The sequence below is a fragment of the Grampus griseus genome (genome assembly GCF_964374135.1).
Source record: "Grampus griseus genome assembly, chromosome: 8".
NCBI lineage: Eukaryota > Metazoa > Chordata > Mammalia > Artiodactyla > Delphinidae > Grampus > Grampus griseus.
Window position 1 is genome coordinate 83,578,360 of NC_139002.1, and position 15,581 is coordinate 83,593,940.

General features: G+C 36.9%; 1 protein-coding gene across 1 annotated transcript in view; it reads right to left on the bottom strand.

Moving 5' to 3' along the window:
* Window positions 1-15,581, bottom strand: part of DCDC1 (doublecortin domain containing 1) — a gene marked incomplete at both ends in the record, with an annotated part of 429,210 nt that overhangs the window by 158,030 nt on the left and 255,599 nt on the right. Inside the window, one exon of the mRNA XM_082661206.1 lies at window positions 8,534-8,594. Within this exon, the coding sequence (XP_082517332.1) occupies window positions 8,534-8,594 (61 nt within the window). The remainder of the gene's footprint in view (window positions 1-8,533; window positions 8,595-15,581) is intronic.

Sequence of the window (15,581 nt, forward strand, 5' to 3'; positions counted from 1 at the left end):
AGCTGTCCAGTTTTTCCAGCACATTGAAGAGGCTGTCTTTTCTCCATTGTATATTCTTGCTCCTTTATCAAAAACAAAGTGACCATATGTGCATGGGTTTATCTCTGGGCTTTCTATCCTGTTCCATTGATCTATATGTCTGTTTTTGTGCCACTACCATACTGTCTTGATTACTGTAGCTTTGTAGTATAGTCTGAAGTCAGGGAGCCTGATTCCTCCAGCTCCGTTTTCCGTTCTCAAGATTGCTTTGGCTATTCAGGGTCTTTTGTGTTTCCATACAAATTGTGAAATTTTTTGTTCTAATTCTGTGAAAACTGCCAGTGGTAGTTTGATAGGGATTGCATTGAATCTGTAGATTGCTTTGGGTAGTAGAGTCATTTTCACAAGGTTGATTCCTCCAATCCAAGAACATGGTATATCTCTCCATCTATTTGTAACATCTTTAATTTCTTTCATCAGTGTCTTATAATTTTCTGTATACAGGTCTTTTGTCTCCTTAGGTAGGTTTATTCTTAGGAATTTTACTCTTTTTCTTGCAATGGTAAATGGGAATGTTTCCTTAATTTCACTTTCAGATCTTTCATCATTAGTGTAGAGGAACGCAAGAGATTTCTGTGCATTAATTTTGTATCCTGCTACTTTACCAAATTCATTGATTAGCTCTAGTAGCTTTCTGGTAGCATCTTTAGGATTCTCTATGTATAGTATCATATCATCTGCAAACAGTGACAGCTTTACTTCTTCTTTGCCGATGTGGATTCCTTTTATTTCTTTTTCTTCTCTAATTGCTGTGGCTAAAACATCATAAACTATGTTGAATAATAGTGGTGAGAGTGGGCAACCTTGTCTTGTTCCTGATCTTAGTGGAAATGGTTTCAGTTTTTCACCATTGAGAATGATGTTTGCTGTGGGTTTGTCATATATGGCCTTTATTATGTTAAGTTCCCTCTATGCCTACTTTCTGGAGGGTTTTTTATCATAAATGGGTGTTGAATTTTGTCTAAAGATTTTTCTGCATCTATTGAGATGACCATTTGGTTTTTATTCTTCAATATGTTAATATGGTATATCACATTGATTGATTTACATATCTTGAAGAATCCTTGAATTCCTGGGATAAATCCCACTTGATCATGGTGTATGATCCTTTTAATGTGCTGTTGGATTCTGTTTGCTAGTATTTTGTTGAGGATTTTTGCATCTATGTGCATCAGTGATATTGGCCTGTAGTTTTCTTTTTTTGTGAAATCTTTGCCTTGTTTTGGTATCAGGGTGATGGTGGCCTCGTAGAATGAGTTTGCGAGTGTTCCTCTCTCTGCTATATTTTGGAACAGTTTGAGAAGGATAGGTGTTATCTCTTCTCTAAATGTTTGATAGAATTCATCTGTGAAGCCATCTGATCCTGGGCTTTTGTTTGTTGGAAGATTTCTAATCATAGTTTCAATTTCAGTGTTTGTGATTGGTCTGTTTATATTTTCTATTTCTTCCTGGTTCAGTCTCAGAAGGTTGTGCTCTTCTAAGAATTTGTCTGTTTATTCCAGGTTGCCCATTTTATTGGCATATAGTTGCTTGTAGTAATCTCTCTTGATCCTTTGTATTTCTGCAGTGTCAGTTGTTACTTCTCTTTTTTCACTTCTAATTCTATTGATTTGTGTCTTCTCCCTTTTTTTTCTTGATGATTCTGGCTAATGGTTTATCGATTTTGTTTATCTTCTCAAAGAACTAGCGTTTAGTTTTATTGATCTTTACTATTGTTTCCTTCATTTCTTTTTCACTTATTTCTGATCTGATCTTTATGATTTCTTTCCCTCTGCTAACTTCAGGGTTTTTTTGTTCTTTCTGTAATTGCTTCAGGTGTAAGGTTAGGTTGTTTATTTGAGATGTTTCTTGTTTCTTAAGGTAGGACTGTATTGCTATAATTTTCCCTCTTAGAACGGCTTTTGCTGCATCCAATAGGTTTTGGGTCATCTTGTTTTCATTGTTATTTGTTTCTAGGTATTTTTTAACTTCCTCTTTGATTTCTTCAGTGATCTCTTGGTTATTTAGTAGTGTATTGTTTAGCCTCCGTGTGTTTGTATTTTTTTTTTTTTTTGCAGTACACAGGCCTCTCACTGTTGTGGCCTCTCCCTTTGCGGAGTACAGGCTCCGGACGTGCAGACTCAGTGGCCATAGCTCACAGGCCTAGCCGCTCCGCGGCATGTGGGATCTTCCTGGACCGGGGCACGAACCCATATCCCCTGCATTGGCAGGCAGACTCTCAGCCACTGCACCACCAGGGAAGCCCATGTATTTTTTACAGTTTTTCTTTCCTGTGATTGATATCTAGTCTCATAGCATTGTGGTCAGAAAAGATACTTGATATGACTTCAATTTTCTTAAATTTACCAAGGCTTCATTTGTGACTCAAGATATGATCTATCCTGGAGAATGTTCCATGAGCACTTGAGAAGAAAGTGTATTCTGTTGTTTTTGGATGGAATGTCTTATAAATATCAATTAAGTCCATCTTATTTAATGTATCATTTAAATGTTGTGTTTCCTTATTTATTTTCAATTTGGATGATCTGTCCATTGGTGAAAGTGGGGTGTTAAATCCCCCAGTATGATTGTGTTACTGTCAATTTCCCCTTTTATGGCTGTTAGCATTTGCCTTATGTATTGAGGTGCTCCTATGTTTGGTGCATAAATATTTACAATTGTTATATCTTCTTCTTGGATTGATTCCTTGATCATTATGTAGTATCCTTCTTCGTCTCTTGTAACAGTCTTTGTTTTAAAGTCTATTTTCTGTGATATGAGTATTGCTACTCCAGCTTTCTTTTGATTTCCATTTGCATGGAATATCTTTTTCCATCCCCTCACTTTCAGTCTGTATGTGTCCCTAGGTCTGAAGTGGGTCTCTTGTAGACAGCATATATACGGGTCTTCTTTTTGTATCGATTCAGCCAGTCAATGTCTTTTGGTTGGAGCATTTAATCCATTTACTTGTAAGGTAACTATCAATATGTATGTTTCTATTACCATTTTCTTAATTGTTTTGGGTTTGTTATTGTAGGTCTTTTCCTTCTCTCATGTTTCCTGCCTAGAGAAGTTCCCTTAGCATTTGTTGTAAAGCTGGTTTGGTGCTGCTGAATTCTCTTAGCTTTTGCTTGTCTGTAAAGGTTTTAATTTCTCCATCGAATCTGAATGAGATCCTTGCTGGGTAATCTTGGTTGTAGGTTTTTCCCTTTCTTCACTTTAAATACGTCCTCTCACTCCCTTCTGGCTTGCAGAGTTTCTGCTAAAAGATCGGCTGTTAACTTTATGGGGATTCCCTTGTATGTTATTTGTTGTTTTTCCCTTGCTGCTTTTAATATTTTTTCTTTGTATTTAATTTTTGATAATTTGATTAATATGTGTCTTGGCATGTTTCTCCTTGGATTTATCCTGTATGGGACTCTCTGCCATTCCTGGACTTGATTAACTATTTTCTTTCCCATATTAGGGAAGTTTTCAACTATAATTTCTTCAAATATTTTCTCAGTCCCTTTCTTTTACTCTTCTTCTTCTGGGACCCCGGTAATTTGAATGTTGGTTCGTTTAATGTTGTCCCAGAGGTCTCTGAGACTGTCCTCAATTCTTTTCATTCTTTTTTCTTTATTCTTCTCTGCAGTAGTTATTTCTACTATTTTATCTTCCAGGTCACTTATCCGTTCTTCTGCCTCAGTTATTCTGCTATTGATTCCTTCTAGAGAATATTTAATTTCATTTATTGTGTTGTTCATCATTGTTTGTTTGCTCTTTAGTTCTTCTAGGTCCTTGTTAAACATTTCTTGTATTTTCTCCATTCTATTTCTGAGATTTTGGATCACGTTTACTATCATTATTCTGAATTCTTTTTCAGGTAGACTGCCTATTTCCTCTTCATTTGTTTGGTCTGGTGGGTTTTTACCTTGCTCCTTCATCTGCTGTGTGTTTCTCTGTCTTTTTATTCTGCTTACCTTACTGTGTTTGGGGTCTCCTTTTTGCTGGCTGCAGGTTCGTACTTCCTGTTGTTTTTGGTGTCTGCCCGCAGTGGCTTAGGTTGGTTCAGTGGGTTGTGTAGGCTTCCTGGTGGAGGGGACTAGTGCCTGTGTTCTGGTGGATGAGGCTGGATCTTGTCTTTCCGGTGGGCAGGTCCGCATCTGGTGGTGTGTTCTGGGGTGTCTGTGACCTTATTATGATTTTAGGCAGCCTCTCTGCTAATGGGTGGGGTTGTGTTCCTGTCTTGCTATTTGTTTGGCATAGGGTGTCCAGCACTGTAGCTTGCTGGTCTTTGAGTGGAGTTGGGTCTTGGCATTGAGATGGAGATCTCTTGGAGATTTTCGCCTTTTGATATTACATGGAGCTGGGAAGTCTCTGGTGGAGCAATGTCCTGAACTTGGCTCTCCCACCTCAGAAGCACAGGCCTGATGCCTGGCCAGAGCACTGTCATCCACATGGCTCAGAATAAAAGGGAGAAAAAAAGACAGAAAGGAAAAAATAAAATAAAGGTATTAAAATAAATAATAAAAAATAATTATTAAAAATTAAAAAAATTTAAAAAGTAATAAGAAAACGAAAGAAAGAAGAGAGTAACCATACCAAAAAACAAATCCACCAGTGATAGCAAGCGCTAAAAACTATATTAAAAAAAAAAAAAATGGACAGACAGAACCCTAGGACAAATGGTAAAAGCAAAGCTATACAGACAAAATCTCACACAGAAGCATACACATACACACTCACAAAAAGAGAAAAAGGGAAAAAAATATATATATATCATTGCTCCCAAAGTCCACCGCCTCAATTTTGGGATGATTCGTTGTCTATTCAGGTATTCCACAGATGCCGGTACGTCAAGCTGACTGTGGATATTTAATCCGGTGCTCCTGAGGCTGCTGGGAGAGATTTCCCTTTCTCTTGTTTGATCGCACAGCTCCTGGGGTTCAGCTTTGGACTTGGTCCCGCCTCTGCGTGTAGGTAGCCTGAGGGCATTTGTTCCCCACTCACACAGGAGGGGTTAAAGGAGCAGCTGATTGGGGGCTGTGGCTCACTCAGGCCGGAGGGAGGTAGGGGTACGGATGCGGGGCGAGCCTGCGGCGGCAGAGGCCGGCATGACATTGCACCAGCCTAAGGTGCACCATACATTCTCCCAGCGGAGTTGTCCCTGGATCCCGGGACCCTGGCAGTGGCAGGCTGCACAGGCTCCCCGGAAGGGGGGTGTGGATAGTGACCTGTGCTCACAAACAGGCTTCTTGGTGGCGGCAGCAGCAGCCTTGCCGTCTCAGGCCCATCTCTGGGGTCCGCGCTGATAGCCGCGGCTTGCACCCGTCTCTGGAGCTCCTTTAAGCGGCGCTCTTTATCCCCTCTCCTCGTGCACCAGGAAACAAAGAGGGAAGAAGAAGTCTCTTGCCTCTTGGCAGCTCCAGACTTTTTCCCGGACTCCCTCCCGGTGGCTAGCCATGGCGCACTAACCCCCTGCAGGCTGTGTTCACACCGCCAACCCCAGTCCTCTCCCTGTGCTCTGACCGAAGCCCGAGCCTCAGCTCCCAACCCCGCCCGCCCCGGCGGGTGAGCAGACAAGCCTCTCGGGCTGCTGAGTGCCAGTCGGCACCGATCCTCTGTGCGGGAATCTCTCTGCTTTGCCCTCTGCACCCATGTTGCTGCGCTCTCCTCCGCGGCTCCAAAGCTTCCCCCTTCCGCCACCCACAGTCTCTGCCTGCGAAGGGGCTTCCAGTGTGTGGAAACCTTTCCTCCTTCACGGCTCCCTCCCACTGGTGCAGGTCCCGTCCCTATTCTTTTGTCTCTGTTTTTTCTTTTTCTTTTGCCCTACCCAGGTACGTGGGGAGTTTCTTGCCTTTTGGGAGGTCTGAGGTCTTCTGCCAGCATTCAGTAGGTGTTCTGTAGGAGTTGTTCCACATGTAGATGTATTTCTGATGTATCTGGGGGGAAGAAGGTGATCTCCATGTCTCACTCTTCTGCCATCTTGAAGCTCCTCCCCTGCCTCTCTTAAATCTTGACGATTAATATTCCATTTAGACTTGGAATCACAGTATAGGAAGGAAATCTTGAGAACTCAAGGACAATCTCATTTTATTAAAGCAAACTTTTTTAATTGAAGTATAGTTGACTTACAATATTACATTAGCTTCAGGTGTATGACTCAGTAATTACAAATATAATACACATGACAGAAGAATACAAAAATCATAAGTGTATATTCAACCCATTTTCACATAGTGAATACCTGTTTAACTAACCACCCAGGTCAAGAAAGGGAACAACACACCTAAGTGCTCCTCATGGCCCCTTTCACTCCCTAACCTCCTTCAGCTATATCCACTCTCCTGACTTCCAACACGATATTTTTGTTGCTTGCTTGGTATTAAAATTTAAACAACTGCAGTCATGCATTGTGTATTCTCCTGGTTTCTTTTGTTCAGCATTATATTTGCGAGACTCATATATATTGTTATATGTAATTGTAACTTGTCCATAGGCATTGCTCTCCTCCAGGGTCAGGAAACTGTGGCCCATGAGCCAGATATGACCAACCATTTGTTTCTGTAAATAAAGGTTTATTGAAACACAGCCACACATTTTCTATGGCTGCTTTCATGCTACAAAGGCAGAGTTAAGAAGTTGGGACAGAGATCATATCACTCACAAAGCTCCAAATATTTAATATCTGGCACTTTACAGAAGTTTTCCATCTCTGTTGTATAGTATTTCATTGAATATATATACCACAATTTATTTATCCGTTCTGCTGATAAGCGTTTCAGTAATTTCCACACTGAGGCACTACAATTAGTGCTGTTAACACTTCGGTAGATATATTTTTCCTTAAGATATGTTAACTATTTCTGTCTAGCATTAAACTAATAGGGGAATTGCTGGGCTGCATAAACATGCTCAACTTTAGTAGATATTGCCGTTTTTCCAAAGTGCCATCTCTTCATTTTAATAAATAAGAAAGCTGATGTGGATATCAAAAAGATATCTGCACTCCCATGTTTATTGCAGCATCACTCACAATAGCCAAGATATGAAAGCAACCTAGGTGTCCATCAATGGATGAAGGAATAAAGAAAAAAACACAGGCAGTATATTATTTGACATCAGTCTTAGCAATATATTTTGGATATGTCTCCTCAGGCAAGGGAGACTAAGAGGTACAAATGTCCAGTTACAAAATAAATGAGTCACAGGTATGAAATGGACAGTGTGAAGAATACAGTCAATAATAATATAATATTTTTGTATGGTGACAGCTGGTAAGTAGACTTATCGTGGTGATCATTTTGTAATGTATAGAAACATCAAATCACTGTGTTGTGCATCAGGAACTAACATAGGGTTGTAGTTAATTATACTTCTAAACAAACAAACAAATTCATAGAAAAACAGATGAGATTTGCAGAAGTGGGGAGTAGGAAGATGGGGAAGTGGTCAAAAGGTACAAACTTTCAGTTATAAGATAAATAAGTACTAGGGATTTAATGCACAATATGATAAATATAATTAACACTACTGTTTGTTATATATGAAACTTGTTAAGAGTGGGGATCCCAAAACTTCTCATCAGAAGGAAAATTTTCTTTTATTTTGTGTCTACATGAGATGATGGATGTTCACTAAACTCACTGTGGTCATTTCATGGTGTATGTAAGTCAAATCAGTACGCTGTACACCTTAAACTTATACAGTGCTGTATGTCAACTATATCTCAATAAAACTGGAAAGAAAATAAATAAAATAAGATACCATTTATGGCCTACCAGAAAAAAATGTGATACACACACACACATACACACTCAACGGAATATTATTAAGCCATGAGAAAGAGGGAAATTTTGCCATTTATGACAATATGGATGAACCTTGAGGGCATTATGCTGAGTGAGATTAAGTCAGACAGAGAAAGACAAATACTGCATGATATCATATGTGGAATCTGAAAAAGCTGAACTTGAAGAAACAGAGAGAAGAATGGTGGTTACCAGGGGCTGGGGGGTGGAGGAATTCGGGAGATGTTGTTTAAGGGCACAAACTTGCAACTAATAGATAAATAAGTTCTGGAGATCTAATACACAACGGAGTGATTATGTGTCATGATAGAGGTGTTAGCTAACGCTATGGGGTAATCATATTACAATATATATGTAACAAAGCAGCAGGTTGTACACCTTAAAGTTACACAATGTTACGTGTCAATTATAGCTCAATTTTTTAAAATAATAAATCTATATTAAAAATAGAAGAAAGGAAACTGATGCCTGAAAATGCTAGGTTGTGTCATAGCGATGAATTAGAGAAAACTATATTTGGCTTTGGAAAACTTGTTTTAAAGTCAAGCAAAACCTCAGAGGAAAGTGTTCAGTTAAAGTGAGTTAAATTCTACATTTCTGGGAACAGAGTGAAATCATTTGTTCAGAAAAAAGCATTTCTTGATCTCAACAATAGACAGTGCATTTTATAAGAATCTGAAAAAAGAAAAAATTAGGAATAAAGCTGTGCTCATGGTCCTTACCTTAGAATAAATGCAACCGTCAGTTCCAAACACCCACTTCTGAGAATCATCTCCTTTATGTCTGTAATGAAAATGTAATTTAGAGATTGACGACTCTTCTCTACACTGAAACATTTTGTAGGTTTCAAGTAGAAGTATCATTTTCCACACAGCCTGGCAGGAGGACTGCACACACTCTGAGGATTCTGCCATTCTACTACCATCACTGCTACCTCAGCAGCTAAAGCCTCTCCTAAGACAACTAATTTCTTTGGTACCCAAAGTGCTGTGGGGTCTGTGAGTGTGCACGCGCGTGCACGTGTATGTGTATAACCAAGGGCAACAGTGATTAAGAGTTTTAGAGAATAAATAGGATCAATAAGAATATTCTAGAAATTTCCATCCCCAAAAATGATCCTCTGTGAGACAGGAAGAAGGGGGCTTAATTAAATATAAGGTTTGAGAGGATGGGATGGGAAAAGATACCATGGAAAATTAGGAACCTCAGGCACCTGTTTCTGAAACAGCCAGGAAGTTTTGTTAAGGAATATCAGATTTTCTGAGCTGAGTCTGAGTAAGAAAGAAAAACTAAAATGTGATGAAGCTAATCATGCCTAAATTAACTAATCATGTATTAATTAATATTTAGCAACCTTACAAAGAGAGGACAAATGAATTAAATTAAGTGTAATGGGATGTTAAACAAGACTTTTCCTACTGCCTCTGAGACTTGACAGAAGCATAAGTGGTTGAGAATAAGAGGTGTCAGTTAATGCTCTATTCTAAAGCAAGGGGCTGTATGATCTGGGCAGAACACGCAAAGGCAGCAGTCCAAAAGTGGTTCCATGCACATTAGCCTTTCACCTACACCCAGTTTATATAAGAAAATGCGAAAAACTCTTGGGCATGTTGGGATGGGTGTTTAATAATAATGGTCTCCAGGCCCCTCTCCTGTGGGATTTTGATTCTGAAGGTCTGGACCCTCAGAAATCTACATTAGCAGGTATTGCAAGTGATTCCAATCATAAGAATTCTGGGGAATTTGGATGTCTGTGGTCTACGTAAGACATCTGCAATTCATAATATAGTGATGCTAATGGTCAAAATCTGTAAAATTCTGAATTTTGTCTTTTAATTGGATTCTAGTGTTAGCTTGAGGATAAAATGATTAGACAAACATAAATTATGTCGGTTTCAGTTTTGGTTTTCTGAACTGGCAGCACCTTTTCTCAAAGATTAATACAACAGGAGAGATGTCTACCAGATTGGCAACAGTGTGAGGGCAGAGATCACATGTATCCTTAGAGCTGAGCACAGTGCCAAGTATATGACAGGAGATAAAGATATCTTTGAATAATAGAAATATGATCTGCAAAAAGAAACGAATCGATATGCTGTTCACCTGAAACTAACACAATATTGTAAATCAGCCATACTTCAATTAAGAGAAATGTGAATAAGATGTCAAAATGTTATCACGCTAAAAATAATAAGGCCATCATGAAAAATGTTTTGAATTTAATATGACAATTTAGGGGATTTAAACGATCTTCTTAGAGATAGCTAAAGAACATAAATTATACCTTGGTTAAGAAAATCAATAATACTGAAAGAAATACATATATCCTAGCATTTCTTAAATTTTAGCACAGCTTAAATTCTGTTCAAGCATATATTTTCCTAAGAAATTTTACTAACAACATGTAGTTTTATATTATCTATAAGCCCTTTGAGCTTACTAGTAATTTTCCCAATCAGGAGTCTATATATATATCCATAAATGTCATCTTTTAATTTTACTGAAACTATAAAAAACAAATCTCAATTGTGGTGCAGGATGAGAAATATATCATTCTAGTGTACAATAACTTCTTCAAAAAATAAAATTCCTACAAACAAAAGTGCATCTGTTTATTTTTCAAGACATTTTATATATAAAGAAATCAAATTTAGATTTAATATGCAACATTGCTCATACGGGACTGAATTAGAGAATGATGTCATAGAATTTCCTCTTCCTGGTCAGCAAGTGCCAAACTGAAAAGATTTTGTATAAAGAAACAAAAACAAAAGTTTTTTAAAAATCCATAACAATATCAATAATGAGAGGAGGGAAAAAGAAGCAGTATTCTTTCCAAGAATCAAAGTCATAAAGATCACGGCATGTGCTGAACTAAGGATGAGTGGCCTAAGTTCTGGTCCTGGATCTCATATTAACTAGATATGTGACCTTTCATAGGCCACTTAGTCTGTAGTGGCCGTGGAATTTCTTATAATAATAATGATATTGTCATTATCATCTCATCATCATAATCACAACCACCACCACCAATACCAAAACTACTACTATAGTATTAAAGAGGGGTTTGGAGTAGATGCTCTTTGGAGTCCTTCCTTCTCTGAAAGCATATGACTTCCAAAACTATTTGGTCACTCTCATTTTACAGGTGAGGACACTGCCTGGGAAGTTTGCTCATATAACCCCACTGAGCATGCATGTACATTATAGTATTCCTATCAGAAATCTATAAAACATGTGTGTGTGTACACATATTTTTTTCCTTTGAAATATTCCATTTATCAGATGGTATGAGCAAGAAGGCAGCTCATCCCCACAGTTCAGTTTAGGGGAAATTTCATAGGCTAATGCTTATCGTTTCTCAGTTAACTGTAAGGAAGACCATCGTCGTGTTTCACAATTACAAATCTGTTTTCCCAGGCAGCTTCGTATGGCTCTGATGTCTTCCAATGCTATCTGGACCAAAAGTAGGATCTATAGAGAAAGTTGAAAGGGATTTCCCCTCCATGATTATTAACAGGGTAAGAGTAGAGAAAAGAAATTTGATTTATCAATCCACACATTGTGAAATTACACATGGACAATTTTCTATTTGATGTTGACATTTCTAATTGTGTTAGCTATATGTCTGAATATTACTTAAAAGTCCAATGCATGGTAAACAGTTCTTTCTGCATTATGTACTTGCTAGAGTCTGTCACTCTAATCCAACTCTTAGCCTCCTAAACTTTAAAAATTGAAAAAGGAGATGATTTTCAATCTCTGATTACCTAGTGATGTGCTATCAGTTTACTTGCCTGTCTTTCCATCTTGGCATCTAGCATTACACAGCTACTCTTGTTGGCTGTATTTAATGGTGTCCTTAAAGCAGTGTTTGTTTAGCCTAGTCTAGATTAATGTTGGCCAGTTATCATTTAATTTCCAGTAAGACCTAAATGGGAAGAAAAGTAAATTCAAAAACCCGTAACTGAAAAATTAACATTGAAATAAGGAAGACAACAAAGATTACCAGACAGGTAATAGAGATAAATGAAGCAGGCTAGAGCTAACATGAGGGCTGCTACTAGGAATGGTGGAGAACAGAGCAAACTGGAGGGTATGTGTTCCAACCAAAGGAGGAATCTGTTCCTGTATTTTTGGTGTCATAAGAGAACGAAAGTTCAGTGTTGCACATTCTGATTTTTTCAAGAAAGGCCAGTAGTATGTAATTTTTGTGTGTGAAATCTCCCTATTTCTATACGCTCATAACTAATTAAAAATATTATAATAATGTGCAGATCAAACAAAGTCTACAGGTCCCTAGTTTTTACTCTCTATAATCAAAACTCTGTGTGGAGATGGATGTGTGTGTGTGTGTGTGTGTGTGTGTGTGTGTGTATTGCTTCAATTACCAATAGTTTATGTATTTAACACTAAAGACTAGATCCTACAATCCACATTCTTTAAAAATGAAGCAAAATCAAGATTAAATGATGGCCTAAAAAAATGTTTGATTCAATTGGTTTATCTAATTGATGTCCCAAATATCTTTTAGAAAGAAACATCTTTGATTTTGAGGTTTATGATTTTTATCATTTTTATGATTTTGAGATCAACTGATAATGACATTGATTTGTCTTTCATTCACTCATGGTCAGATATACATCACAGAAAAAATATTAAAAAGACAAATATGTGCAAGCACTTGCTATATTGAATAAGGATAAGATGAGTGACACCAAATGAGACATAACTGAACTAATGAGGCATGATATGTTTACAATATTCTTTGTGAGTTGTCAGGTTGCTACTTTAAGTGCTAGTTCTATTATTTTTAGCATATAAAAGGCAATGTCTTAATTCATAGCTTTTGTTAAAATCACAGTATACTACTTGGGAGAACAGGAAAAAAATTTTGTCTCTAAAAGTTGCTGTCACACGAGGATATTTATTGTTATATAATGAAATATGGTTGTATTAAAAAAAAATAAACCACACAGGCACTTCAGATACTCTGGAAAAGATAAACATATTCAAAAGTATATACCCAGAGGGGAGTGAGCTCTAAAAATCCTGGCCCTTAGATTTTGTTTCTCAGATAAAGGCAAGTTGCATCAATTTTCCTGCCCATCTTAGCTTCCTCCTTCTCTTCCTTGCTCTCTTCTTTCTTTCATTTCTAAATTAAACCAAACCTTTTCTTGTAAACAGAGATTTTTCAAGTTAAACTTACTACAGTTTTTTGGGGTTTTTTGTTTTTTTAATCATCTTTTTCCTTTCCCAAGCTCTCTTCTCTACAGGCAACAAGGACATTGAGTTTGTGGCTTCAGTCCCACCCAATTCCATGACAATCCTGGCCAGAGTAGGAAGTAACCTCAGGGACCTATCACCAGAACAGCACTAGCTTCAGTATCCAGTGAGCCCAGGGAGAACCCTGGGCATGAAGAACATGTTCATCAAGCTACTTATAACCTTTCCAAACACCTGCCATTTTTACCTAGACTACTGATCACACTGAGTAGTCTTCCCTCACCATTTCCCTCTAAAATAACCACTTAGTTATTCCTTACCCATCATTTTGATTTTTGTTTGTTTTTTCCTCAGGTTTTTTATTTTTTTGTACTTTCTAAAAACAACTTTATTAAGAAGTAACTGACAATATTATAAAATATTATACAATTGACAGGCACATATTTAAAGTGTAAAATTTGCTAAGTTTTGAAACATGTCTACACATGTTAAGGCACCACAACAATCAAGATAATGAACATACATCCATATCCATCACCCCCCAAAAATCACCCCCAAAGCTTCCGTGTGACCCTTTGTAATCACATCCGCCTGTCCCTCCCCACCTTCCTATCTCCAGGCAAACACGGATCTTCTTCCTAGATTAGTTAGCACTTTCTAAAGTTTTATATAAATGGAATCAAATAATATATATGCTTTACGGGTTTTGTTCCTTTCCCTTAATATAATTATTTTGAGATTCACCCACATTGTTGTGTGAACCAAGAGTTAGCTCCTTTTTATTGCTAAATAATATTTTCTATATGATACACCATAATTTATCTATTCACCTATGGATGGACATTTTGGTTGTTTCCAGTTTTTCCTTTTGGCTTTAGAAATAAAGCTGCTATAAACACCCATGTACAAGTCTTCATAAGGACACATGCTTTCATATCCCTTGAATAAATTTCTCAGAGTGGCTGGGCAATAAGGTACAGACATGTACCTGTGTGTGTGTGTGTGTGTGTGTGTGTGTGTGTGTGTGTGTGTGTGTGTATATACACACACACACCTGTATATACATATATATGTATATTATACATATACACACCTATACGTGTATATTTTAGGAAAGTATCAATTGTTTTCCAAAGTTACTGAACCATTTATATTTCTACCAACAATGTTGAAACCATGTACCAACTATGAGAGTTACAGTTATTCCACATCTTCACCAGCACTCAGTATGGTCAGCATTTTAAACACTGGACCTTCTATTACATATGTAGTGGTACTGCATTTTAGGTGTATTTTGCATTCCCCTAATGATTAGCATCTTTTCATATGCCAACCATATATTTTCCTTGTTACAGTATTTGCCCAAATCATTTATCCGCCCATGTTTTCTTGAGTTGTGTGTATTTTTCAAATATATATTATTTGAAAATATTTCTCCTTGTGTATAGTTTGTCTTGTCATTCTCTTACAATGTCTTCCAAAGAGCAGAGTCTTAATTTTAGTGAAGTCCAATTTATCAATTTATATTTTTGTGGATCATGCTTTTGATGTTATATCTAAGAAAGTTTGACTAATACAAGATCAAAAATATTTTCTCCTATGTTTTTGTCTAAAATATTCAGTTTTAGTTTTTACATTTTAAACCTATAATCCATTTTGAGTTAATTACTGTTTATCGTATGACATATGGATCAAAGGGTTTTTTTGCATATGTATATCCAATTGTTCCATCACTGTCAAAAAATAAATCCTTTCTCCACTGAATTTCTCTTGCAATTTCATCAAAAATCAATTGACCATATATGTGTGGATCTATTTCTGGATGATCGATTCTATTGATCTAATTGTCTACTTTGGTGCCAATAGCACACCATTTTTCACAGGTATCATTTTATAATAAGTCGAGGTCAGGTCATTTTTTTCTTCTTTTTGAAAACTGTTTTGCCTATTTTAGGTCCTTTGCTTTTCTATATGGATTTTAAAATCATCTTGATAGTTTTTATAAATGAGCATGCTGGGCTTTTTATTGAGATTGCATTAAATCTATAGATCAATTTGAGGAGAATGGACATCATAACTATGTAGTCTTTCAATCCATGAACACAGTATATCCCTGCATCTATTTAGGTCTTTAATTTTACTCAGCAATGTTTTGAAGTTTTCAATAACCAAGTCTTGTACATATTTTATCTGATTCATATTTAAGTATTTCATACTTTTGATGTTATTGTAATTGGTATTTTAAAATTTCTAAAATTGTTCCTAGTATATAGGAATACAAGTAATATATATATTGATTTCAAGCTAAACTCATTTATTAATTCTAGAAATTTTTTGTTGGTTACATAGGATATTCTACATAATCACACCATTTGAAAATAAAGATAGTTTTACTTCTTCAATTCGTATCAGATGTCCTTTTTTTCTTTGCCTTTTCTTGTTATAGTGGCTAAAGGCTTCCACGCAATGCTGAATAGGTGAGAATGAACAAATTTGTCTTGTTCCTGACTTTAGGAGGAACCATTTGCTCTTTCATCATTAAGT